Source organism: Microtus oregoni, unplaced genomic scaffold (assembly GCF_018167655.1).
Source record: "Microtus oregoni isolate MIOR12 unplaced genomic scaffold, Mior012 000071F_ref0000514, whole genome shotgun sequence".
NCBI classification, from domain to species: domain Eukaryota; kingdom Metazoa; phylum Chordata; class Mammalia; order Rodentia; family Cricetidae; genus Microtus; species Microtus oregoni.
Genome location: NW_024543978.1, coordinates 1,897,355 through 1,923,656, shown reverse-complemented (window position 1 = coordinate 1,923,656; position 26,302 = coordinate 1,897,355). Strand labels below are relative to the sequence as shown.

At 51.3% G+C, this 26,302-nt stretch overlaps 1 protein-coding gene across 1 annotated transcript in view; it reads right to left on the bottom strand.

Moving 5' to 3' along the window:
• Positions 1-24,268, bottom strand: part of Taf4 (TATA-box binding protein associated factor 4) — a 61,381-nt gene extending 37,113 nt beyond the window's left edge. Inside the window, exon 1 of the mRNA XM_041641881.1 lies at positions 23,023-24,268. Coding sequence (XP_041497815.1) covers positions 23,023-24,238 — 1,216 coding nt within the window. The 5' untranslated portion in view covers positions 24,239-24,268. The remainder of the gene's footprint in view (positions 1-23,022) is intronic.
• Positions 24,269-26,302: the final 2,034 nt, after the last annotated feature.

Genomic DNA, 26,302 nt, shown 5'->3' with positions numbered 1-26,302 from the left:
CACAAGGCAGGTGTGAGTAAAATGCATTTGAAGCCACATGCAGTCAAATGTCAGCTCCCCAAACCCAACTGCCTGGAAACCTCAGCAAAGCATGACGGGGAAAGGACAGCTGCAGTGGGGTCTCATTGTGTTTTAGTAAATAAAGCTGGCCTGAAGGTCAGCCATACAGGCCAGGCGGTTGTGGTGCACGCCTTTGATCCCAGCACTAGAGAGGAATATAAGGCGAGATGAGACAGGAACTCACTCTCTTTTCAGTCTGAAGATTTCATGGAGGTAAGAGCTCTCTAGTTGCTTGGCTGCTTTGTTTCTCTAATCTTCAGGTTGAACCCCAATATCTGTCTTTGGGTTTTTATCATTCAGGCTACAGCCAGCCATGGACTCTCCCTTCATCTGGCAGCACAGACACTGACACAGGCTGTGAGCTACCTCACACACTCCCATGTGCCACCACACACATCAGATCTGCTCTGTGCCACCCTGCATGCTCACTGGCCAATCTCCATCAACCATCAGAAACCCACACACGAGACAGACCCTTCTGAAGTCTCCACTGTACCCAACCAATGTGGCTGGCCAACCGCTGTCATGGATCACATCTTCTCTGTCTGTGTCAGGAAGGACAGCCACTCCATAGAATAAAAGAACTACTTAGACCTCTTGTGAAGAAGACCCACAAGCTGGATTGGTACGAATCGGCTATTAGGAGGGATAAGAAGCAACCAGAGGGCACACCAGAAGGGTAGGATGGAAATAACATAGGGACCAAAGGGGCACAACACCCCTCACCCCACCCCCAACTAACCAAGAAACAGCCTCAGTTCCAATCTTGTGGGGGAATCTTCTCCACTGAGGTTCCCTCTTCCTAAATGGCTGTTAGCTTGTATTAAGCTGACAGAAAACTGAGCAGGAGAGCCAGTTATGGCAGTGTGCATCTGTATCCCAGCTCCGAGGCTGACCAACCATTCTAGCTGAATCTGTAAGATCCAGGTTTATGAGACTTTGTCTCAAAAATCAAGTGAAATAAATGTACAACAGAAGAACAGCCAGTGTCAACCTCTGACCTCATGCACACTTGTGGTATGCGCACTAATACACACATATATCTCAAAAAAGAAAATCAACAATGTGTGACCCCAGCCCTCAGAGGGTGAGGCAAAAGGACTACCAAGAGTTCAAAGTCAGCCTGGACTGCCATAAACAGTAAGTTACAGACCATCCTAGACACAGTCGAAGCCATGAACTAAGAGTGCCCCCAAAATAAACCTAGCACAACACATGCCAGATTAATTTGGAAGAAAGTGTAAAACTTATTTGAAAGACATTAAATGAGATCTAAATTGAGTGACAGCTCATGCTCACTCCAGACAGATTGACACCACTGGTCAATGAGAATTGGTTTAGTCCCACAAACTGTCCAATTCATCAACAAAATTCCAACTGTTCAATCCTTTAAGGACTTAGTTCTAAAGGCCAAGGGCAGGAGGCGCAAACAACGGGCCTAACACCAATCCTAGGCAACACGTAGTCAATACAGAACCTTGCCCCTTAAGAACAAGCTAACAGAGAAACCCTGTCTCGAAAAAGCAAGAAGAAGAAAAAAAACAAGCTGACAGCCAGGCAGTGATGGTGCATGCCTTTAATCCCAGGAGGCAGAGGCAGGCAGATCTCTGTGAATTCAAGGCCAGTCTGGTCTACAAGGACAGCCAGAGCTTAAAAGGAAATCTGGAGAGAGAGAGAAGGAAGAAGGAGGAGGAGGAGGAGGAGGAGGAGGAGGAGGAGGAGGAGGAGGAAGAGGAGGAGGAGGAAGAGGGGAGGGAGGGAGGAGAGGGGAGGAAGGAGGGGGAGGGGAGACGGACGAAAGAAAGAAAGAAAGAAAGAAAGAAAGAAAAGAAAGAGTGAGTGAGTGAGTGAGTGGACTGACAAGTAAAGGGGAAACCCAGAGCCAGATGCAGACCCTGCACAGCCAAGAGGAAGAGCACGAAGGAGCTGTGGTCAGGGCAGCACAGTGCACACTGGGCCATGCAGTCTGGACCCAGCCCAGACACAGGACTCCAGCTCCGTAAGACTGGGGCCAAAAGTAGAAGCAAAAACTAAAATCTTACAGGACAATGCAGAAGATCTCCATGACCTGGGGGTTAGAATGAACTTACAGATAACTCCAAAAAGTGTTTACCACAGGGGAAAGGTAGGTAAATTCAAAAACATCAAAATCAGGAATGCCAGTTCATCAGAAAAATATAACAAGAAATGTGAGGGAAACAATACAGTGTCACACATCCTTAATCACAGCAGCAGGGAGGTATGAGACAGGAAGATCAGAAGTGCAAGGTCATGGTTAGCTTCATTATGAGTTCAAGACCAACCAGGGCCAAGATGGAAGAAAGGAGTAAAGGAGGGGTGGAGAATGAATGCATGAGTGAATTAATGAATGAGGATCAGTCACAAGCTGAAGACAAAGTAACCAGCCAGGAAGAAAGAAATTGTTTGAAAACCAAGCAAAAAGATACAAGTCACCCCCAGAAGGACTCCCACAAACAACAGGAAACAGGAGGGTATAGGTTTCTGAGTTTAGGACTGAGAGAGTGGAATCACCCCTGGATTTGAAGAACTCAGAAGTCTGACTATGCTGTAGTGCTGAGAGAAGGCAGGCAATAGATTGATACAACGGACACCATTTATACCGCCAGAGCCAAAGACACCAAGAGACAGAAAAGGACAAGCTAGTAGCCTCCTGGACTGAGAGAGAGGTCAGCAATCATGACCAGGTGGGGTTTGGGACAGAGTGCACCATGGTCTGCCAGTCAAAATTAAATGAACACAACTCACCACAAAGCAGACTAAAAATGAAAAGTTGTGATAAACAAAACACCCAGTCAAGGTAAGACCTCTCACTTGATAAACAGGAGGGAAATGATGGCAGAGCCTGCCTCCCAAGGTGACATGTCAGGAGGTAACAAGGTCATAGGCTCCTTCTGTGTGCCAGGAAGCGGGCCCTCAACAGGCACACCGTCTGCTGGAACCTGGTCTTAGAGCTGCAGAGTCCACGAATGAAAGGTAAGTTTCTGTGGCTGATAAACCCCCATCCAACTGCGGTACCTTTTCTTAAATCACAGCAGACAAAACAGCCTAGAAGTGGGGCACGTGACGAATAATGACAAAGGGATGCTACAAAATATTAAGAGCAAAGGCTGCTCAGAAGTGATGCTAACATGTCCCTTCCTGTGGCCAGCCGGGCTACGCTGAAGGTGCTAGTGAGAATGGGAATGGATGGGGTGGAAATAGAGAAAAACTCTCAAGACTACAAAGCAAAGCTGTAAAAAATTAACAGGCTGGAGAGATGGCTACAGCACCTGGGTTCCATTTCCAGCAGCCGCAGCAGACAGCTCACAGCTGTCTGTAACTCCTACCACAAGGGACCCCATGCCCTCTTCTGGTCTCAGTGGGCACCAGGCACACAGTGGTGTGCAAACATGCATGCATGCAAAACACTCTCATACATATAAAATACAAATAAATATTCAGAAAAAAATTAACAAATAACTTCTGCAAGCCCACGGCATAGAAGATCAGTGGTTTAGAAAGTGATATGTCTATGTATTACCAACAAAAAACTAGATACTGACATTTTTAAAAAGTACTGTGTACACTGCATAAAGTATGAATACATAGGTTAAACAAAATGTGTTAAGAAACACTGAAAACTATAAAACACTGTGAGAGAAATTTGTTTTCTTTTTACTTAGAGTCTCACTATACAGTCCAGGTTAACCTCAAACATGTTATGTAGCCCAGTAGAACCTCAAACATATAATCTTCCTGACTCCCAAATTCTGCCATTATAGACATGTGCTACCATGTTGGGTCTTTGAAATACCTGAACGGATAGAGGTAAATACTCATCAAGATCCATGCTCATGGATCAGAAGGCTCGATATTAAGATACCAATTATCAAACTGATCTAAAGGAGAAACAGGGCCCTGAGAAATCTATCAGAAGATGCACTTGTAGAAACCAGTGAGTTCTAGAATTGTCATGGGGCAAAGAACCAGAATAGCTTCACATAGTTTTAGAAAAGCAGAGCACCAAGGACTAAGGGTCCTGGAAAGATGATCCCCCTCAGGCGGGCGGTGGTGGCACACACCTTTAATCCCAGCACTTGGGAAGCAGAGACAGGTGGATCTCATTGAGTTCAAGGTAAAAAGCAAGTTCCAGGACAGCCAGGACAGTTGCACAAAGAAACCTTGTCTAGAAAAACCAAGGGAAGAAAAAAAGTATTCCACTCTGTAGGTAATGAGCCATCAAATGGGCGGAGCCCACTCTCCACACTGAGGGCTGGAAGTGGACATACTATGGAGAAAGTGCAACCCAGCTCCCTTACAACCCTAACAAAACTCTTTCAAACCAGATCCTGGGAAAGCAAAACTGAAGACATTCTAAAGGAGAACTCAAAAGAAACCTTTGTGCTTTGAACCAGCACAAACTAGGACATAACCAGCATGGAAAGAGTCGGGAAGCTGGATGCGAACACACACTCTGAGGCATGTGTGAAGTACGTGCACATGAAATCCAACCATTCTACCTGACCAAAGACTTGATTCATAACACATCTCAAAAACTCTTACTAAATTAAACAAGCACATTTTTAAAAACAGAGGCCAAAGATCTGAACCAGCACTTCACAGAAGATGTGTACGTGTCAAGCGCATGGAAAGACACCCATGCCTCAGTCATCACACGCCATTAGGGCCTCATCAGCCTCCCAACTGGGGGAGGAGCTCTGACCTCCTCAAACATGAAGGCCTCTAAAATGGCTAACTGTGCACCCCTCACACACTATGATCCCCTCTAGGTAGCAGTCCAAGAAAGGGAGACCATGTCTACTAAAAGATCTATAGGGAATATTCCTGAAAGAAAGCTAGCTATGATAGCCAATCTTGGTTGTCTTCTTGGCCACATCGGGAATCAACTAAACCCCCAGCAGCTGCCACACCTGTGAGGGATTTTCTCGATTGATTGATCATTTGAGGTGAGAAGACCCACCTTGAATCTGGGCTGCACCTACATAAAAGGACATGGAAGAAGGAAGCTTTTTTGGTTTTGCCCACTTGCCCTTACTCTTGCTGGCAAGTTCATCTACCCTGTTGCTGGGGCATTCCTTCGCTGGCATTAGAACCTACTTCTTCAAGATTCCAACACAGAAGATCAGCAGCTCTCCAGAAATCCTCTGGGACTCTAGCACCAGTTTGGGATTGCTGAGACCTCCAGCATCATGGACTGAAAAAGACATGGATCCTTGGCCTTTCCATCGGGAGACAGTCTATAAACCATTCTAATATATATTTCATATATATATTATATATGTGTGTATATATAACAAATATATACATTTGTTTCATTTCATCAGTCCTGTTCCTCTAGAGAACCCTGACCAACACACTAAAATTATACATCCATTTGCTGAGATGGCCAAGTAGAGGAGCTGTGGTCCCAGGACATACTCACTAACATAAGGGACCAACTAGGAAATACTCAAGTTCTTGTCAAGAGTGGAAGATGGATGCTATGCAGCCACTCCACTCCTGTGTGGACCAGGAAGGCTAACACAGTCTCTAAGGCAGCCAGGGGACGCTGGGGAGAAATTGCCCAGCACAGCAGTAAGATCACCTAAGGCCACAGTCACTTCCTTACCTTGATTGTGGTGATGATGTGACTGAGTTCATTACAACTCAGAGAATCATACAATCATACACTAAAAATGGTGTCCCTGAATACCACTATGCCTTATTTTAAAAAGGGGGGGGGGCATTGAGACCATGAGTGGCTACTCCACCATGGGAACAGCAGAGTTAGAAAGCCGTTGAGGATGTGAGTTATGAACTCAGACACACAGACGATGTCCTGCACACAGAGATGGATCAGAAACTCCGCAGAACTTGCTGGTCTACCCCCAGTATTACTCTAGAGGAAAGAATAGACACACAAGCTTCAGACACAGATGTTTCTAGAAGCTTAGTTCAGAACAGCCAAATGTTAGAAGCGACCCCAAAGCCATCCCACTGCCGAATGGACAGACAGCACACATCTGCACATGGATAGCTACTCAGCACACACAACAACAAGCTACCAATAAGACAACACAGGGAGTGAAGAGAGCGGACACAAGGTCACTCATTCTGCAGGGTTGCCCGTTCCACTTGAGATGGCAAGCTGGCCCGTACTAATGATGGCAGCTAAGGTCTAGAATGTGAGGATGGGCAGTGGAGGGCCAGTGGACTGCAAGGAACTTTGTGTCTTGACTGGTCAGTGGTTACACAGACACTTGTTTCTCAAAATGAACTGTATGTCTGAAATGAGGGTATAATATGTGGAAAGTACGACCCTCAATAAAAAAAAATTGTTATGTATACACGCCTGTACTTAAAGGAGAACCTCAGCCTGGGGACACAGCTCATGATAAAACACTTACCTAGCACACACACATGGCCTTAGGTTCTATCACCAGCATCAACAAAAAAGAAAAAGAAAAAAGAAAAAAAATGGGGGCAGCCAGGATGGGCATGGTAGTCCACGCCTTTTAATCCCAGCACTTAGAAGGAAGAGGCAGGTATATCTCTGAGGTCAAGCCAGCCTGGTCTGCATATCAACTAAGTAAGACTCTGTCTCAAAGTAAGTGATATTTAAAAGGTACCTAACTGGTGTGGTATCACACATCTACAGGCCCAGCACTCAGGAAACTGAGTCCGAAGGCCTGCTTGGGCTACAAAGCAACACCTTACACACACCCTCAAACCTCCAGGTGCTGTGTCACCTGCCCACAAACCCAGCGACTGTCCTACTTTGGCTTCTGTTGTTGTAATAAAACAATGACAAAAGCCAACTTAGAAGAAGAAAGGACTTATCTAGCTTACATATACCAGGTTACACGTCATCACTGAGGGAAGTCAGGGCAAAAACTCAAAGCAGGAAGCTGAGACAGGATCTGCAGCAGAGACCATGGAAAAACAATGCTTACTAGCTTGTTCTCCTTGCCTAGTCAGCCTGCTTTTTAACATAACCATGACCTACCCACCCCAGGAAAGTATAATGTTTTTCAACTATTTCCTTCTGAAATTATGTCTTAAGTTTTAGAGCCTGAATTATACAGAAAGATATCACTACTGAAAGCAATTTCTTCTCTGAGTGTATTAGATATAAATTTAAAGTACTTCAATTAAAAGAAAAAACATCAGGGCTAGAAAGATGGCTCAACAGTTAAAATAAAAGTACTGGCTGCCATTCCAGAGGACACAGGTTCTAGGATAACTCCACTTCCGGGGAATCCAAGGCCCTCTTCTGGCATCCCAGGACACATGAAGTCCACAGTCATACATGAAGACAAAACATGCATACACACAGAACAAAAATAAGTAAATCCTAAGAAGATAATGTCACCAACAATGATCTCTAAGCTGTATTTGTTAAGGAAAACACTAAGGTATAAGTGAGTTTATTTGGTACCAAGAAGACAGAGAAAAGAACACAGCACCAGGCACCAAGGGGCACACCTGCAATTCCACCACCTGCTTCAAGCCAGTGGAGAGCTCAAAGCAGCCTGAGCGACAGAGCAGGATCCCCTCCCAAATTAAAACTAAAAACAGAGTAAATGCTTGCGTGTCTGCATATGTTTGTGTGCATTGTGCACGCAGACATACACACACACACACACACACACACACACACACAACTTGCTTTTACAAAAAAACACTAAGGAATGGCTTAGAGACTACCAAAAATAAAAATAAACACATACCCAGGGGAACAAAAAAAGGGACAGGGGGTCAGAAATCAAAGTGCTAGTCAGAAACTCCCTTCTGGCCTATGTGTTTTACAAATTTAATACATAAAATGAAAACAAACAACAAATAGTAATTAAAACGGAAGTCAAGCCAAACCAAATCAGGCTAACACTGGTGTATCAGTATGCAGAAGACAGGTTACCTGATAAGTATCCTCAAGACCTACAAAGAAGGCTCACCTACTCTGGCTCTGTTGTCAGAACTTCAGAGCTTCACGTGTGTTTGATGGTAAGCAGGGTAAGTAAACACACTGGCCATATTAGACCCAGGGCTTCCCATGTAAAAGAGGATGGGTAAAATTCAAAAGGACTTGCAGCAGAGGCTGCATGTCTAAAACCTAAACAGGCCAATTCTGGATTGTGTGCAACTGATCTGCATGTCCCTGCCCCATCACCACTACACCCAGGTGCTGCAGCATCCTAGAGACCAACACTCCAAACTCTAGACTCCTCTGCAGACCACTTGTGTGTGTGTGCATGCGCAGACACACACACACAAACGCACATACATCTACATGTGTATTATCATTGTTTGCAAGTGTGAGGTATATAGAAATCACGTAACAGCTACTACTGGAACCAGGGAGCCTGAGGAGAAATCAAACCTGGGTGTGAAAGACAAAGACTTCCGCTAGTGAAGCAGAGATGGAAACCTGCTGACCCCTGTAACTCACAACAGGACAGACTCCTTCAACTCTTCACGCCACCCAACACTGTCCTTGTAAAAAACGGGAACAAATCCACAGAAAGAATCAGCCCCACAGCAATGTATGAGGCTCTCAACTGAGCCCTAGGCTGCTGGCCCAACCTTATCCCTGCTTTCAGAGGCAGCAAGCTGCTGAGACTCTACCCAAATATATAAGATCCCCAAACACAGTTCCTGATGCAAACACCTTTACTGATCCTGCAATAGTACGCAACACCAAGGAGGAAAAGACAGGGCACCGTGAACTTTCCTGCATTACCACTGAAATACAGCTCACAAAAATAAAACTCACCATCTTAAGGGCACAATCTGATGATCTAGGAAAGCATGTGCAGCTATGTAGACATTTCCATACACTGCAACCTCCCTGCTCTAGGCATCCACTACATTACCGTTTACTTTAGATTTTATTTTGTTTGGGGGACGGGGTTCACAGTGTTAGGAACTGAACCCAGAGCTGGCACACACCAACCAAGAAGCTACCACTGAGCTTTATCGCTAGTACCTGGTTCAGCTTTTTCTAGAATCCCACACCAACAGAACTACATAATGCAATGGCTGCTTTATCTTGCATAACACTTTTAGGCCACTCATGCAGCTGCATTTGTCAGAACCCAGTCCTGGTGCTGCTCAGTACAGGTCCACTGGCCCCCCACGTGAGTGCACAGAAGAGGACTGATGGGTTTGGGGAGTAAGCACTGGTCCCACTCATCCCCACAGGAGCTGCACATCAACTGTAGTGCACGGTGAACACCTTTATCCTCCTCATCTCTGACTGCGCAGGAGGACCTGGGATGGCTGCTACGCATACAGACAGTCTCTTGTCCCACTGGGGTAGTTAGACGGGTGATGAAAATATCTCTTCACACACTGGGCTTCTTCTGTGTAAGAGCTGCTGTCGCTGCACACTAAACTACAGAAGTCTTTGTAAAGTGTTCTAACCTCTGCACCCACCTTGCTTTCTTTTAATTTTGAAGTCAAACTTACTGATCCTTCCTGTTTCTGATATTACTTTGTCCTAAGGCCCTTCCTCAGCCCAGACAGTCTTCACATGCCCCTGAGGCCCACAGCGCCCCCTGTACTGCACTGCATCCTTCTGGAAACCTCCTCCTCTAGGAATGTCACCAAGGTCCCTTCCAGGCATTAGAAAGGAGAAGGCCAGCTCACCCCAGAGGTGAGCTTAGAGTGTACTTCCTCCTACACTCTAAGAAGAAAGATCACACTCAGGTGTCCCACACAACAGGGGTGGCTCTAGCAGAAAGGACACCTACACAAGACAGTGACAGGCAGCCCCTCCCCCCTTCAACTCAGAGCTCCAGCCACAAACCCGAGGTGCTTCAGTCCACTTGGGAACAACCAGGCTCTGCCACGACAAAGGCCATCCTGGTTTCCACATGTTCAGTATCAAGTTTCAGCTACACTAAAATGGCACAGTCGCAGAAATCAACAACCAATTCTGTAAGTACCTGGAGTTCCTCAGAGGACAGACAGAGGGGGCTCCACTGGAGATTATGTTCCAGGGGAGTCTCTCATCAAAGGCTGCTTCAGGCCACTCTTCCTCCCAGGTTCACTGCCCTAACCAACACACAAAGTGCCTGTCCCCACCTTGAGAGGGGTTCCTTTCCAACTGCAAACCTAGTCTGCTAGCAATCGATGATGAAAGTAACCTGGAGCACCCAAGGGGCACAGAGTTGAACCAGCTTCCTCTGCTGTACTTCCTTACCTAGATAGAGCACCTGCTTGCCTGAGCACCAACACAAAGATTCTGATGTGGCACAAAAACTACTTTAAAACCCCTAGGCTCATGTACAGCTCAAGTGGCTCACGTACCCTAGATGTGCTTGTCAGTGTCCTAGAAACCATTCTCATATGGCTATGAGAGCTTGGGCAGGCCCTTGCCTGTGAAACTGAGCCCCTTGGGGCCCTGTAAGACAAACCCATTGAAGTGCCACCAACAGGCCCCTCCAGCACTAGCCCTGAACCTGGCCACTTCCCACAAGACCCTGCTTCTCCCAGAGAAGCTCATCTACTCTTGTGAAACCTGCTCTAGAACACCATCTCCCAAGGTCTTTATGTGGAAGACACATCCCATTTAAGAACACCTCTCTCCTGAATTAGTTTTCAGGTTTATTGTGGTACCAATCCTGGCTCCACACCAATCCTGTCAGCCAGCACCATCCAAAGACTCCTATTTTTTACTGTGGTGTCTCCATGCACAATGTCCCATACACCCGTCTTCCATATCCACCACCACTCTCAGAGTCTCTAAGCCAACTGTGACTGCCAGCAACTACTTGAGAATGAATCTGAGTGCCTACCTTGTGGGCAGTGACAGCTACCTGGGCCTTCTCTGCCCCCACCAGCAAGGCCACTAGCTCCTCCTCTGTCCTCTTGTAATGTCAGAACTGAGTATGAAACCCCAGCCAGGCCCAATTTTTAGCCACAGTCCAACATCACACCATTGAATCTGAAGGCTATGGCCATCGACCTCCACATCACCGAAAGTGGGTCCCATCTTGCTTAGTCAGCCACTCGCCCGTCTGCCCACAGCCACTTCACTGAGCACAATTTACGCACTGAGAAGACACAGATGAGCCCCTGTGTCACATGAAGACTGGGGTGCACCTTGAGTGTGGTCACAAGCACAAATTAACTTCAAAAGGAAACCACACACTGGCTCACTTGGTTGCAGTGCACAACAGCAATCAGAGCAAATCTCTGTGAGCTGTCCGTGGTCCTCCTTGAGGACCTGATCTCTCTGCCTTGTACTACAGTGCCAGTGACCTAGACCACCTCACAGGTCCCACAGAATCTTCTTACAGCTAACCTGAACTTCTCAGTCCCCTGTCTTGGTCCTGCCTCTTGTATACCTAGCAGGCGATTCTGCAGTTCTTCCCAGTGTACCATGAGACCTGCTAGTACAGGAGGGGGAACCCTGAAGGAACGACCCAAGAGAGGAAGTGGGGAGGATCCAGATCCATGAAGGAGCAAATAGGAGAATGAAGAGGACCCAAGCAAGGAAGAACCAAGGGAAGAACTCAGGTTGGGAGGACCTCAGCTAGATGACTTGGGCCGGGGGAGAAAGCACCAGAACAAGGGAGTAACAGACATCTGAGAATAAGAAACTTCTCTGGAGCCATGGAGATGAGTCTCAAAAAGGAAGAACTGCCATAGAGACAATGCCAGAAAGGACAGTGAGCAAGCTAGAACACACACAGACACACAGCATCCTCACATCCTCCACGGAGAGCAGGTGCAGGAGGAAGCCCAACGGCTGACCTAGTAAGAGGTCTTTTCCTGGGCTCTTTGAGGGCCCTGGCTGTGTGTCCATGAGGCCCCAGCTGGCAGGCATCCAGCTCAGCTAATCTCTGACCCTCCTTTCACACTTACTGCCCAGCCTATGGCTGTCAGCCCACTCACTCGAGAATACTCCTGCTAAGAACTCTTGCACCTACTGGCCTGGAAGCAGACACAGACACTAGCCCCACAAAGTCACAGGATGGTGGCCCAGATCTTGGTAGCCAGGGGCTCAGCAGCGTCCCAGAAGTTCTTCTGTGCTGAGAAGCACATCTACAAGCAGACAAGTCAGACTGCCCACCAGCAACCTCCAAAACTGTGCCAGTAGCTACGCCAAACACCTGACTGCCCTGGTCCTATAACTATCTGGCTCAGTCTCCCTGTATACACACTTAGTGATCACCACAGCCACAAGGACAGTCCTTCAGTCCTCCGTACCCTCATGAGGAGTCCGGCTGGCTCCCCACTCCACACCAAATCACCTCAGAAATCACACATTAGAAAGGTGGGACCACCGGGCATTGGTGGCACACACCTTTAACCTCAGCACTTGGGATTTCTGTGTATTTGAGACCAGTCTGGTCTACAAAGCGAGTTCTAGGACAGCTAGAAAAGTCCTGTCTTGACACACACACACCCCAAAAAAACACACACACACACAACCATCTTTTGGAAACCCCTGCCCCTGAACTGACTCGCCTGGTATCTGCTGGATACTCAGAACCTGCATTCCCAGATTCACAGGCAGTAAATAAACAGCCTGTTCCCAGAGGGCCACCTTCACTGCTGGACAGCAACCACTGGACACACAAAAGACAATCTGACGATACCCAAGGACACAAGGCCGCTACTAAGCTACACAGCATCGCACAGCAAGACCCTGTGAGGCGGGTAGAGTACTCAACCAGACAAAAATACAAATGACTATGGCAGAAGAAACTGTCCACATACAAGAGACATCACACAGCCATGGAGCCCCCAAAAGCCCTGGAAACAGAGAACTCTACAATATCAACCTAAAATGAAGTACCCATGCCTAGGAATGTACTGAAGAGGCAGTTAGCATGTCCAGAAGGGAAGGGAAGCTACCACAGGCCAGCATAAGAAATGTAATGCATGCTCACCTTGTGTGCTGGCTCAGTTATGGCTCTCCTACAGGACAGCATGCAGGTCCTGATTCAAGCGTGGAGTGATATAAACAAAAGCTAGCCAGCCAAGTTAACAGGGACTGTAAGCAACGCAAATCTACACATTTGAGATCCAACAGCATGTATGTCTTCCCTGGATGGCTTTTCATGCTAATTCTACCAGTCAAGTCACACCACATCCTAGAGACCCCCTGAATCACACCTGGGACATCTCAGCCACATGGGGCCCCACACCAGATGTTGAGGGTGTACAAATGCATGGGTGCTTCTGCTCAGTGGACAAGACCACACCAAGACCAGGACTGAGCCAACAGGGAGTCTCAGAGGTGTGGGCTTGCTTGAGCAATACACATCTGGGGGTGGTACCCCACAGGGACTCTGCTCAGCTGGGCCTCTTAGCTGAGTGACAAACAGATCCAGTGACAATGAAGAAAGCATGGGAAAAGGTCCTGTCTGTCAAGCACAAAGCTGACCTCTGGGGTCAGGCTGCTCAGAGTCTGCCTTTCACTCTAAAAGCAACAGGAGCTCTCAGAGCTTCCTCGGTGGACTGGATACCTGGCAGAGGAAGGACACCTCATGCTCAGAGCATCTAAACAGTTGTCCCAACACTGGGGAGGGAGACACAAGGGGGAGCAATTGGATGCCTGTAACAGCACACTGTCCCATGCCTGGACCGCACCTGCCAAGGTTGCTGCACCATCACCTGCTGGCCCTGAGGCAGCTACAAACACAGGCAAAACCAAGCAGGCCACCAGAAACAGGAGATTGTTAAAAGGCACAGAAGAGCTCCAGCTCCAGGTCTCCTCAAGAGAACTACAGTTAAGATGACAGAGTGGGTGTGACCCTCATCCCCATCACCCTGGTAGTGTTACGTCAACAGGCACAATGCTGCTGACAGAAACGGAACCATGACAAGTGGGGCCACCCTGTCTATGCCAACACCAGGACACGTTTTTGGTCTTTCCCAGCCCACTGCCAGGGAATGAAAGCAGGACTTGCACATGCTGGGCAGACACACAGCTGTGCCCCAGCCCTCTTTTAGATTTGCATTTTCATTCAGGGTCTCATCCTGAACTTCATGTTACAGCCCAGACCAGCCTTGAACTCGTCATCCTTCCACACCAGCCTTCCAAGTAGCTGGGATTAGCAGCTGGGATTAGCGACTGTGCCACCAGACCTGGTCCAAGTGCATTTCTGTCACCTGAGAATGGTGTTCATACATGTCCCAGTACTACATGTGTCCCATGTACAACTGATGCACAACCCACAATACTCACATGCACATTACCAGGGTCACGTGTAGACAAGAAGAGGTGTAACCCTTCTTTTTCAGGGTGGTCTTCCCAGCCCAGGAACCAGGTCTGGGATAAGAAAGTCAAAGAACAATGATGCCAAGATCCAGGATGGATGCTAGGATGATTCTCAGGGCCCTGATGCCGAGACAGCTCTGACTCTAACCTAGCCTCAGGGACCCAAAGAGACAGCTCCGACTCTAACCTAGCCTCAGGGACCCACAGAGACAGCACTGACCCTAACCTAGCCTCAGGGACCCACAGAGACAGCTCCGACTCTAACCTAGCCTCAGAGACCCTACAGAGACAGCACTGACCCTAACCTAGCCTCAGGGACCCCCACAGAGACAGCACTGACCCTAACCTAGCCTCAGGGCCCCACAGAGACAGCACTGACCCTAACCTAGCCTCAGGGACCCCACAGAGACAGCACTGACCCTAACCTAGCCTCAGGGACTCACAGAGACAGCACTAATCCTACTCTAGCCTCAGGGACCCCACAGAGACAGCATCAATCCTAACCTAGCCTCAGGGCCCCACAGAGACAGCACTGACCCTAACCTAGCCTCAGGGACCCCCCAGAGACAGCACTGACCCTAACCTAGCCTCGGGGACCCCAAAGAGACAGTACTGACCCTAACCTAGCCTCAGGGACTCCACAGAGACAACACCGACCCTAACCTAGCCTCAGGGACCCACAGAGTGGACTATGGCCTACAAAGCATTCCCATAATGAAAGACATGGTCATCTCTCTCTTTGGCTCTAGACATAGTCCCTCCTGATTTATAAACATTGTGGCAACAGAAAGGATACAGGAGGGAAAGTTATATTACTCCCTGTCCTAGAGCCAGTTTAAAGTCTGGTAAGACCACTACACCAGGAGACAGAGGTCAGAGGTCAGAAGCCAAGGAATGCCTGGGACCATTCCGTGTAATGAGATCCTGGTGAAAAACTCCCTCACAGGACCAGAGCCTGAATCACCCTAAGGCTTCACACACACCCTGAGAACCAAGTTCCTCTGCAAATTCAAAGTGGCACACCCACTTGTCAGAAGCTGCAGAGAAAACTCTGGAGTATCCTGACAAAGTGCGTGCAGGGTTGCAGACAGAGTCTATGGGTTGACTGCACTCCATCCCTTACAGAGCTCTGCTCTCAGCCGCAGCCTAGCGACAGTCTCTTCTTCCTCCCAGCCCCACTCCTCTGCCGGCTCAGCCCCATTCAGGACCTGCTCCTTGTCCCTCAAACCTCCCTTCCCTCTCCATTACACAGATTCAACTCCCCAACTTCTTTGCAGTTACAAACAGCCAATTATCAAGTTTTCCCAGCTAGAATTAAGAGAAAGAGAGCTGTGTCACTTCTGGGACAAGACCTAGGACAAGGGGGAGCCTCTGCCCACTGCCTGCTGCCCTTCCAGCTGGCAGGACTATGACATCCTACAGCACAGACACTGGCCAGGGAGCACCAGCTACAGGCAAGCAGGAGCTGCAAGGTGGAAGAGAACTCAAGGAGCTAGAATCAAAGTCTTGTGAAAAAGTGACCACCAGTCCCCTCACAGAATGGCAGAAGCCAAAGTCACAGAACACTTTGAGTCTACACCAAGCAGGCACAGGGAGCACTTTCCCCAGCAGAAGCAGACATTCCAGTATGCTCACTCTTTGCACACAGCTGTGTAAAGCACAAAAGCAGACATCTAAGTAAGTCACATGCAGGTCCCCCGAGCTGCCAACACACTGCAGTGCAAGTTTCCTTGCAGCGGCCACTGGCCCTGACAGACCATTTTCCTATATACCCACTACCTTCACGGGGGGGGGGGGTTCTTTTTTTTAAAAAATATTTATTTATTTGTCATGTATACAATATTCTGCAAGCCAGAAGAGGGCACCAGACCTCATTACAGATGGTTGTGAGCCACCATGTGGTTGCCGGGAATTGAACTCAGGACCTTTGGAAGAGCAGGCAATGCTCTTAACCACTGAGCTATCTCTCCAGCCCACGGGGGGAAATTCTTATGATGGAACTTTCAAGGCTCAGAGTCAGGCCACAGACTGAAAGTCTACACAACAGCACACAGCATAGAGGCTGAGGCAGCTTGGCTGGGATGAGCCACACACACAGTATAGCAGGTCCCAGCACGCTGGCTACATTTTGTCTTTTCCTCGCAGTTGGTGGTTCTTCATTCCTGCCAGCAGCCTTCCTCCAGCCACTCCAGGGACTCCACTGGCCTCCAGGAGCAGGCCACTGCCTCCACTTCAGGGCATGCCTGGAAGGAGCCCACAGCTCTTCCGGCCATGACCATAAGGGTCATCCAATACTCTAATTCTCAAATGCTTACCGCTCCCCCAGTGCTGGGTTCCTGCTTTATGTTCACTACCCAATGTTCCTACCCAATGTTCCTACCCAGAAATAACACATCAAACCCATACCCCAAGCCCTGCACACTCCACCCAGAGAGCATATACAACCATGGCTCCCATGTCAGGCTCACTAAGGTCTCTTAACCAATCCCCAGAGTTGAGACTATGAGCAAGTCCCATTAACGTCCACCCATGCCCCCCCCCAACCAGCCCTCAGCACCTTTGTATTCCATAGCTCACAGACACAAAAGTGACCACAAACTCAGTTTTGATTCTGTCACTGCCCTGGATAAAACCCTGATGGCTGCTTTCAGATGAGAAAAAATCTCAATTCTAAGACAAAATCAACATAGCCTCACCTCCTACCCCCTCTCCCCACACCCCTGCCTCTGCCCCCCAGTCTTTTCATGGACAGGATATGTATGGCTGACCCTTCTCTTCACTTCGGCTTCCCAGGAAGGCCCTCCCTGCCTAGCATCCCCTCAGCCACAGGTACCCATCACAGTGAGAAATATCTCTGAAATCCAGAAGAGCAGGATCTGTAGCTGTGAGACTCCAGGTAGGCCCTCAGCACCCAGCTCAGCATACTCTCCAGCCAGCATGCATTTTTAAGTACAGTTCTGCAAAGTGAGCCTTAAGTAAAATACCCAGACTGCCCCAGCACCATACACACTAACAAGACCCATACCAGCTATGCATGCACTTGTAACACTGTGTTCCAAGAGTTTGCTGGCCAACCAATCCATCCTACTTGTGGAGTTCCAGTCAGCACCTGAGAAATGCCTCCCAAGTATGACCTTGGGCCTCTACACCAAGGTATGAGAATGCATGGGCACATGCGCACACACATGCACACGCACACACACACATGAGGAAAATAAAGGGGCTGGGGAGATTGTTCAGTCAGGAAGATGCTTGCTGTGCAAACACAAAGACCTACATGAAATCCAAAGCACTCCAGCATAAACCAAGCACGGCTGTTCCAGATGCATTTCCAGAGCTGGTAGGGCAGAGAAAAGAGGACCCCTTAGCTAGCTTTGCTGGTCAGTCAGTCTGGTCAAATTAGCAAGCTCTAGGTTCAGTGAGCAACCCTGTTGAGGTTGAGGGGGGGGTTGAGGGGCAGGGCATATACTGTGCACACATAGGCAAACATAAAGAAGTATACACACAGAGGAAAAAACATCCTGAGCCACTGCCCCAATGTATTTTAACACAGAAAGCAGAAAAGTAAACTCTCTTTTCTCCTTTCCTTCACCTCTCTGTAAAAGGCCACCAATCAAGGACCCTTCACCCTGCCAGCACCTTCTCCAAAATGCTCAGCCAGATCAAGTGATGCTCAGCCTCTGCCCTGTGGCTGCTCTGGGCAGCAGTCCTCAAAGGGGAGGCTCAACTCTTTTGGCTGCTCATCTCCTGCTCATCCACTCAGCATCAACTTAGACCTCAGACCTCAAATTAACCTCTTCAGAGCCACAGAGCAGATTCACTGCTAAAATGTCACTCGAAAGCCTGACATCAAGTCTGTCACAAGAACAAGAAGTCCCGCAGAACCAGTGACTCCAAGACCCTAGGTCATCAACACCACCCACCACCCGGAGGTTGTGTGTGCACTACTCCCTTCAAAAGGCTGGGGGGCCAGCACTGAGGAGGCAGAGGGAGGCAAATTCCTATGAGTACCAGGACAGCCAGAGCTACACAGAGAAACCCTGTCTCTAAAACAAACAAATAAACAAAAATCTGGGAGCCAAAGAAAACAGTTAAGAACCTTTCTCAGAGCCGCCCCACCACACACAGAGATAGAGGAAGGGGTCCCAGAGATGGTCCAGTGAGGAAAGGCACTTGCTGTGCTAAGCAAGCCCAGAATCCTGAGTTTGGTGGGAAGGACCCACTATAGTCTACTCTTCACGTGTGCCGTAGCGCACGCACCCACACACACCACGGCATACACAGTAAGAACACAGTTAAAGCTTCAGGAAGGACAAGGTTCTTCACAGCTTCACAGACTCTCAGAGAGGCACAAGGGTCTGAGCTCCAAGCAGCAGGGCTGAATCTGGCTCTGTGGCCCCATACAGCATCAACAAGGCACCTGGGCAAGCAGGGTAACAAAAGAGCAAGGCAGGGTGGATGCTGGGTAGGATCCTAACTGTGGGCAACCTTATCACTTACAGATTCTTAAGCTTTAAGTCCTTGGTAAAAATATTTTAAAAAATATATATAAACCAAAACTTTCACAACCCTACCATAAAACAAAACTCCTAATACTTCGACGCAACCTTGTAGTGCCTGGTCTGTCTCACAGAGCAACCCTGCCAAGCACAGTGCTCTCAAAGAGTTAGTCAAACTGCACTCACAACACAAACACCCAGGTCACCCAGACCTCCTACGGGAAGGTCCCCTCCCAGGTCAGGCCAGCTGAGGCTGCTTCTCCAAACTTCACAAGCTGCCGCAGACCTCAGGCGGTTTCTACTGAGCTTCACATCTTTCTTTGCTTCAAGATCTGCAAAAACAGCTATTATGACTTGATCAACTCAGATATAACCTGCTATTTATAAAAGCTGTTTCCAAATTTATAGCATAAATGGAGGAAAGCGCACGCATAATCACACCAAGGCAGACTTTGAGAGCATCCCCAGAGCACCCCGACTTTCATTTCACTTCAAAGGTGCAGAAAGTCCCACTACCCCACCATGCCCTCCATTCAGCCCAGATTAAGGTGGGCATGGCTCTGATCCAATGGCATCTCTGGTGCAATTGTGAAGAGGTTTAAGAGGCAGCCTCCTCCAGCATTCCCAGTGGCCTGGCCTCCTGCAGGGTCATTCACATCTACCCAGGCCAGGGTTCCTTTCCTAGCAGCCCTAGAATACAGGGCTCTGGCCCAAAAGTGGCAGCGCAAGTGCCAGAAAAAAATAAGCCAAGTAGGGAGGCATACAGTAGCATCCAGGCAGCTGAGACAGAAAGAACTCAAGTTCAAGGCCAACATGCATTATAGAACAAGTCCCAGTAATCTAATAAGAGACCCTGCCTCATGAGAACCAAAATCAAAGAGGTAAGATGGGTTATCCTCAAGCCCAGAGCCCTCTAAATACAGCATGAAGTGTTAGAGACCACCATCCTGAGAGTGTTCACAGGCCCCTGTAGATGTCAATCATCCATCCCATTACCACACTGCCCAAAGATGACAGGCCAGCAGTGAACAGCACCAGGCAGGAAACAGAGCCCAGTCTCGCAAGGGGCACAGGAGTCTGAGGGATTTGTGATGCCCAACTGCCCCACTCTATCCTTCATGGTTACCAGAATGGTCCTCCTCCTCCTCTCTTCCCCCCTAACTCCTCTACAAACTAGGTTTGACCTAAATCAACCCCCCTGCTGAGGTCCTCTGAGGTAGCATGTGGATAAGCTGGCGGTGGCCACCCCTGCATGGTCCACCTGTGATTATCACTGGGAACAAGACAGCCCTGCCCAAACTTCTTAGCCACCCTGGATAAGAATTTCCATTCCAATAAAACTAACCTCACAAAGACTTAGCTACTTCGACAGCAACACCATCCTTGAAACAGGGAAAGGACCAGGGCCCCAGGAAGAAAGACCAGCTGTGCCTGTGTCTCATCCTTTTCACAAAGCAGCCAACCTCACTTTACAGTCGGACAGATTGAGGTTCCATAAGACAAACAGTGACTGTGACCTCAAGTAAGAAGAGCTAAAATTCCAAGAACGTCCCTTTAGGCTGCTGCTGCCAAAGTTGGCTTCCAAAAGCCCAGCAACTGTAACTCCCAGACAGCTCTTCATCCTTGGGGAGTCTGGGAATCAGCCCCCCAGCTCAGGGAGGTACAAGCACAGCCAGCCAGCAGCAGGCTTCCCTTCTCCGCACATCACCCAGCCACCACACACCACACGTGGGAACCACCACTGACATGTCCTAGCCACAGCGCCAGCCACAGCATCCCGGCCAATGGAAGGAATGTCCTCTCCTAGACCAAGAACCCACGCTTAGCGACATGCGAGCAAATTCTAACACACGAAGGAAAAACGCTAAAGCAGCCTGCAAGACAGCATCCTCAACCCAGATCTTCCAAAGCCACCAAAGCACACACTAACTCTGAGGTAATCTCACCTGCTCCTTCTCCAGCTGTAATCACACTGTGACTTGCCTCCACTGGCTCCTGAGGTGTGCAGCAGCGTTCAACCAGCATTCATGGGAGCTCTCTAAAACTCTCTCACTGTGATCAAGCTTAGACTCTAGCACCGGCAAACCAGCAGATCACAATCGCAGTAACATCCCAGCCCCTTTACAGAACTATCCTGACAAGCAAGGTCAGGCCTCAGTGTGTAAGTTCAACATGCTTATTAGAAGTTCCTGCTCACCAGTGAAGCCGTGACCTCAGAGACCTCAGGTTGAAACCTGTGTCCCTCCCCTTGCCCAGCGTGACCTCCATCAAGAGGGCACTGGGCGGGACTCAGCCCCTTTCACACTCCATTCAACTGCCAATGGCATGCTATTCCACTTGACACCTATGTGTAGCTTTGAAACCTGCCCTCCCCCAAGACTGTTATTGGCTAAACAGGAGTTTTATTAGAACTTACTTTCACTTATTTTTTGAATATGTTTTACTATGAAAGATGTCTATGAAGAAGGAACTTCAGAAAAAGTTCTAAACCAGAATGTTTGCATCCTCTAACTGTGGCTCCCTATACTGTTTGAAGAAAACCTGACTTTCTAGCACCGGTGGTAGTTTTAACCACCAGACATTAGCTTCGCTTTGGGTGTTTTTAAACTAAGGTAATCAATCAGCATTCCTTATCAAGAGAGCAGCAGAAGTCAGAGGGTGCAGAAGATGGCTATGAGCCTTCTTTTTTCCGGAAAGCAGGCAGCAGCTTTGAAGCAGAGCTCAGGGTGTTTCCACCCAGGTGTCAACAGGCACCATCCACTCCCCAACACAAGCATGTGGGCTGATACAGAGTGCAGAGAAGCGCAAATAACAGGCACGTTTACATTTTTCCCCAAGGAGTTACCTTCTGCTCAAACACATCAACCCTGAACCCGACCAGGAAACCAAGCAGTTATGATGGAGACAGCAGCAAATGCCCTTTTCAAATGACACCTTCCTTCTCCCTGGTAGAGAAGTACTACATGGTACTCAAAAGCAAAGGAACCAGGGTGAGCCAAGATAGCCACGGAAGGATGCCATGGGCACCTGACCACGCGAGCTTTCCTGGTAAAAGGGCAGCATGAGGACATCCTAGCCATGGGAAGGCACTGTGGAAGGACCCCTGGAAAGAACTCCAAAACAAAGGTACCAAGTATTACGGCATTTCGCATAGTAGATTACAACTACAAACTGCATCTTAAACTATAAATGTCAGCTATATTTTCCACTCAGCGGTCAGAATGAACATAAAGAACAAGACCTTCATTCACACCGTGCAGTAAACCCCAGATGTGTGGCAAGAGACAGTTGCAGCCCCGGTTCCTCTGTCAGAGAGCCTCCTCAGAACATGGGAGCCCCTGCAACCTCAGAAACACTTGGAGGTCCCGCATCCCTGGGGGCCTGTGATGAGCCTTCCTAATCCTCACAGACTTCCACAGCAAACCTCGATTCTCAAGACGCTGCAGCTCTTTCAAAGTGACCCACAGCACTTTTCAGAAAACAGCGAGGACACAGCGGCAGCATGTTTCCTAATTCTCTACTACTGCCACCGCGGCGGGCGGCGCTGCTACTACCGCTGCACATGTCACTATTAACACAGGAGGAGCGCTCAGGGGCTCGCTTCGCTCCAGCCCAGGGTTCAGTGGGGACACTCCAACAGAGGACTCCCAAACAAAAACAGTCTGCGACCTGGCAGGGAGTCCCTCATCGAACCCACGGGACCAACCTGCAAACGCTAAGACAGTTTCTGTGCCTGAGCACCCACAGCGCGATGATCACCTGCATCTGCAGACCCCTGCGCACCGAGCGTCCTGCTGACCTCCAGGGGCGGCAACAACAAAAGCACCCAGAGCCCCTTAAGGCACTGATGACCACTGACCCACTCTCTGCTCCCACCTAGCAGCAAGGGGAAAAGTCCACGCCTTACACCCAGACTTCACCAGCCTGCTCAGGAGGAGGTCGCCCTCTCTTGACCCCGCCTGACGGAGGAGAGAGGGGTCCATCAGGCACACGACGGTAGCCCATGGCACCCCGGAGGAAACGGGGCACCAGAGTTCCCCGAGGGCTCTGGGCACTCCAGCACTGGGAAGCTCTCGAGACTGGCAGGTCACCTGGGCAGAGGCTGCCCCTCGGCCTCGCAAGCCAGCCTGGCCAGGGCAGGGCCCCAGGATGCAACCCAGAACTTCCTGGAACGCCTGAGCCGCCCGGTGCACCCGCCCTCGCCTCCCGTCGCGCGCTGCCACTCACCTGGGGGCAGCTGGAAGTTCTGGATGTTGGTCGGGTTCTGCGGCGGCTGCGGCAGGCGCGGGGCCAGTACGGTGGGCGTCAGCGTGGCCCGAATAGCGCCAGTGGTGGCGGCCGGCGTCCGAGGCAGACTGGGGGTCGCCGCGGCCGCGCCCTTTGCCAGCCCCGCGGGGGTCCCGGGCGCAGGCCCCGGCAGCGCGCCCGGCATAGCGGGCCCGAGCAGCACGCCACCCGCCGCGCCCCCGGCCGCGACCCCCGCCGCCGCCGCCGCCGCCGCCGCCGGTCCGGTCCCGGGCACGGGCTTGGGCGCCTCGGCCTTGGCCCCCTGCGCGCCCGCGCCCGGCTGGCCCAACCCCGCGGCGCCCCCGGAGGCCGCGACGGGGGCAGGAGCGGCCCCGTTCTGCGCGGCGGCGGCGGCGGCGGCGGGTGACACGGGGGGCGCGGGCGCGGCGGGGTGCCCGGGCGGCCGGGCTGGCGCGGTGGGCGCTGGGGGCGCGGGCGGCGGGGGCGCGGCGGGCGCGGGCGCGGCGGGAGGCGAGGGCGCGGCGGGCGCGGGCGCGGGGGCCGCCTGGATGACAGAGCCGGCGGCGGGCGACGGCGCCGGCCCGTTGTTGACCGGGCTGACAGCAGGTGCGGCGTGCGGCGCGGTGGGCGGCGCGGCGCTCCCATTCAAAGTTTGCGCGGCGCCGGGGCCGGGCGGGCCAGGCGGGCCGGGCTTGGAGGCGCCGGGGCCGGCGGGCGGGGCGGCGACGGCGGCGGCGGGATCGGGCCCCGCGGCGGCGGCGGCGGCGGTGGCGGCGGCGGCCGGGCAGGGCCCCGCGCTGGCCTCGGGCGGCGGCCTCAGCTTGGCGGGCGCCGGCGCGGGCCCTGCGGGGACAAGCAAGCGGCGCGGTGAGCCGGAGCCCGGGTGCCGCGGGCCCCCACCCGCCGGCCGCGCTCTACCTGCGGGGGGCGGCTCCGGCGCCGCTGCGGGCGCGCCCTCGGCGGAGGCGGCCGGCCCTGCGCCCGCGGCTCCGGCCGGGCTGCCGCTCACAACATGGTTCCCGAGCGCGCCGGCGGCCGCGGCCCGCAGCTCGGGCGTGCGCGGCGCGAGGTGGTGGTGGTGGGCCGCGCTGGCCGCCAGCTGCGACTCGAGCGAGCCCACCAGATCGCTCACCACTTTCTCGTCCACCTCGCTGTTGAAGAAGACCTCGTCCAGCAGATCCGAGCCCGCCGCCATCTTTCCTCCTCGCCGCCGCCGCCGCCGCCGCTCGGCCGAGCGCGCCTGGGCAGGAGGAGGTTCCAGCGGGGCGCGGGGCGGGCGGGGGGCGGGGCGCGGGGCGGGCGGGGGCGCGGCGCGCAGGGCGGGGGAGGGGCGCCGCGCTGCGCAGGCGCGGCGGCACGCACCGCCCCCGCCCGCGCCCCCAGCGCCCGCTGATTGGCTGCGGCCTGTTCTTAAAAGACGCGGCCAATGGCTGCGAGCGCCAGAGGCCGGGGAGCAGGCGAGCCGCTGGGTGCCGGTCGTCTTCTCCGGCGCGGGTGGGATTGGCTACCGGGCCCGGAGAGCGGGCAGCGGCGAAGCGCCCGGTGGGTCGCGGCGGCGGGGCTCGCCCTTTGTCTGCGCTGTTCCAAAATGGCTGCGGCCAGGGCGGGCTGTGAAGGCGGCGACGCGGCGCTCCCGAGGCCCGGGCTGTCAGCGAAGAGCGGGAGTCCTGGCACGAAGGCGCTTTCTGGGCGGCTAGCGGTGTGCGGAGGATGCCGCGGGCGCCACGGTCTGCTCCTCTGACTTACGGCCGTGGGGACGAGGACAGCGAGCACCCCGAGCAAAGCTGAACCTCCGGAAGCAGATTTGTTCTGTGTTTACTTTGTTTTTTTGTTGGGGGAGGGGGGTAATAAATCCTCTACACCGATGTTTGCAAGCAAACCGTGGGAGTATTTTAGTTACTGTTTCACCCCTTTCTGGTTTTTTTTTTTTAAAGCATGCACCCTCAAGTAGATCTGCAGCCAAGGGCCTGGATCCGTGTAGATACAGGTGCACATATTTCTCAGTGTATGTCGGAACAGCAGCTGTGTTACCCCATGGTTCTAAAGATAGAAGGCTGAAATTTGGCATGGGTGGGGTTTATTCCTGGAGTCTAGAGAAGATGGGCCTTCCTTGCTACCTCCAGCTCTTGGGTCCGAGGCATTCTTGCCTTGTGGTGGCCTCCCCTGGCTGTGGTCTCTGTCTTTTGTTTTGAGACAGTGTCTTGTGTTGCCCATGCTAGCCTTGTACCTGGGCTCACCAATGCTATCAGCCTTTCAGATAGCTGGCACCTCTCATCTTAGAATGATGCCAGGCCTGGGATCGGACCTGCCTAAATCCAAGATGATTACATTACATTACATCTGCAAAGTTTCTCCTCCAATGAGTTCACTTGTGTTCTGGTGGATGTGAACTGGGGGAAAGGTCAGTGTTCAACCTCTACATCAGTGTGTCCTTCTAAGGAGAGAAAGCTTCGAAAAGTGTTGGCCTGTCCATCTCAAATACCTGGACAGAAGCCTGGGGCAGCTGCAGTAGGACACAGCAATGTGTGGCTTGAAGCATCTAAACAGTCCTCTCCCTGTCCTGCATTCTCTCATCAAGACTCCTTTGCTTGGGACCAGGCTGGGGTAGCCACCAACCTCAGGACTACTGCATTCAGTGCTCTCTGCAAGCCGGGGGAGGAACTGAAGCTAGAAGCTAAGTCTGGGTCTCACTCTTGCTAAGGGCAGGGAGCCAAGTGCTGGTCCCTGCAGCGGCCGGACACTGGCGACACTCTGTTCTCACTCTGAGGTTAGCTGTCCTTCTGTCCGTATGTCTTACACAGATGGACATCATAGGTCTGATGCCTGGCCCTGCCCTCTCCCTTTGAAACTGACCGAGGTCTCCAGAGCCAGCTGTCGGCAAACTAGAATGACTCATGGACAGCAGTCCCTTGGCTGACTCCCACAAAGGACTAACTATAGCTGTGTGACTGGGTTTACAGTTCAGCTCAGAGGAGTAAAGTTCAGCTCAGAGGATGTAAAGGAGCCCAGCCTGACGGCATGCCTGCAACAGCCTTCCCCAGAGTCTCCACCTCCCCTGAGTGCCACAGCATCAGCCATACTTCCCAGGGAAAAGCCAGCAGTATCTCCTCATCCTGGAAGACAATGTTGCTCTGCTCCATCAAGCGGCTCTTAGGGCTTCTCAAATAAATTCATTCCCGACACAACTTGCCCGTCATTCAGCTCCTGTGTCCAGTTTATAAAATCCAAACTCAATTTGGAACAGGGTATAGTGGCACAC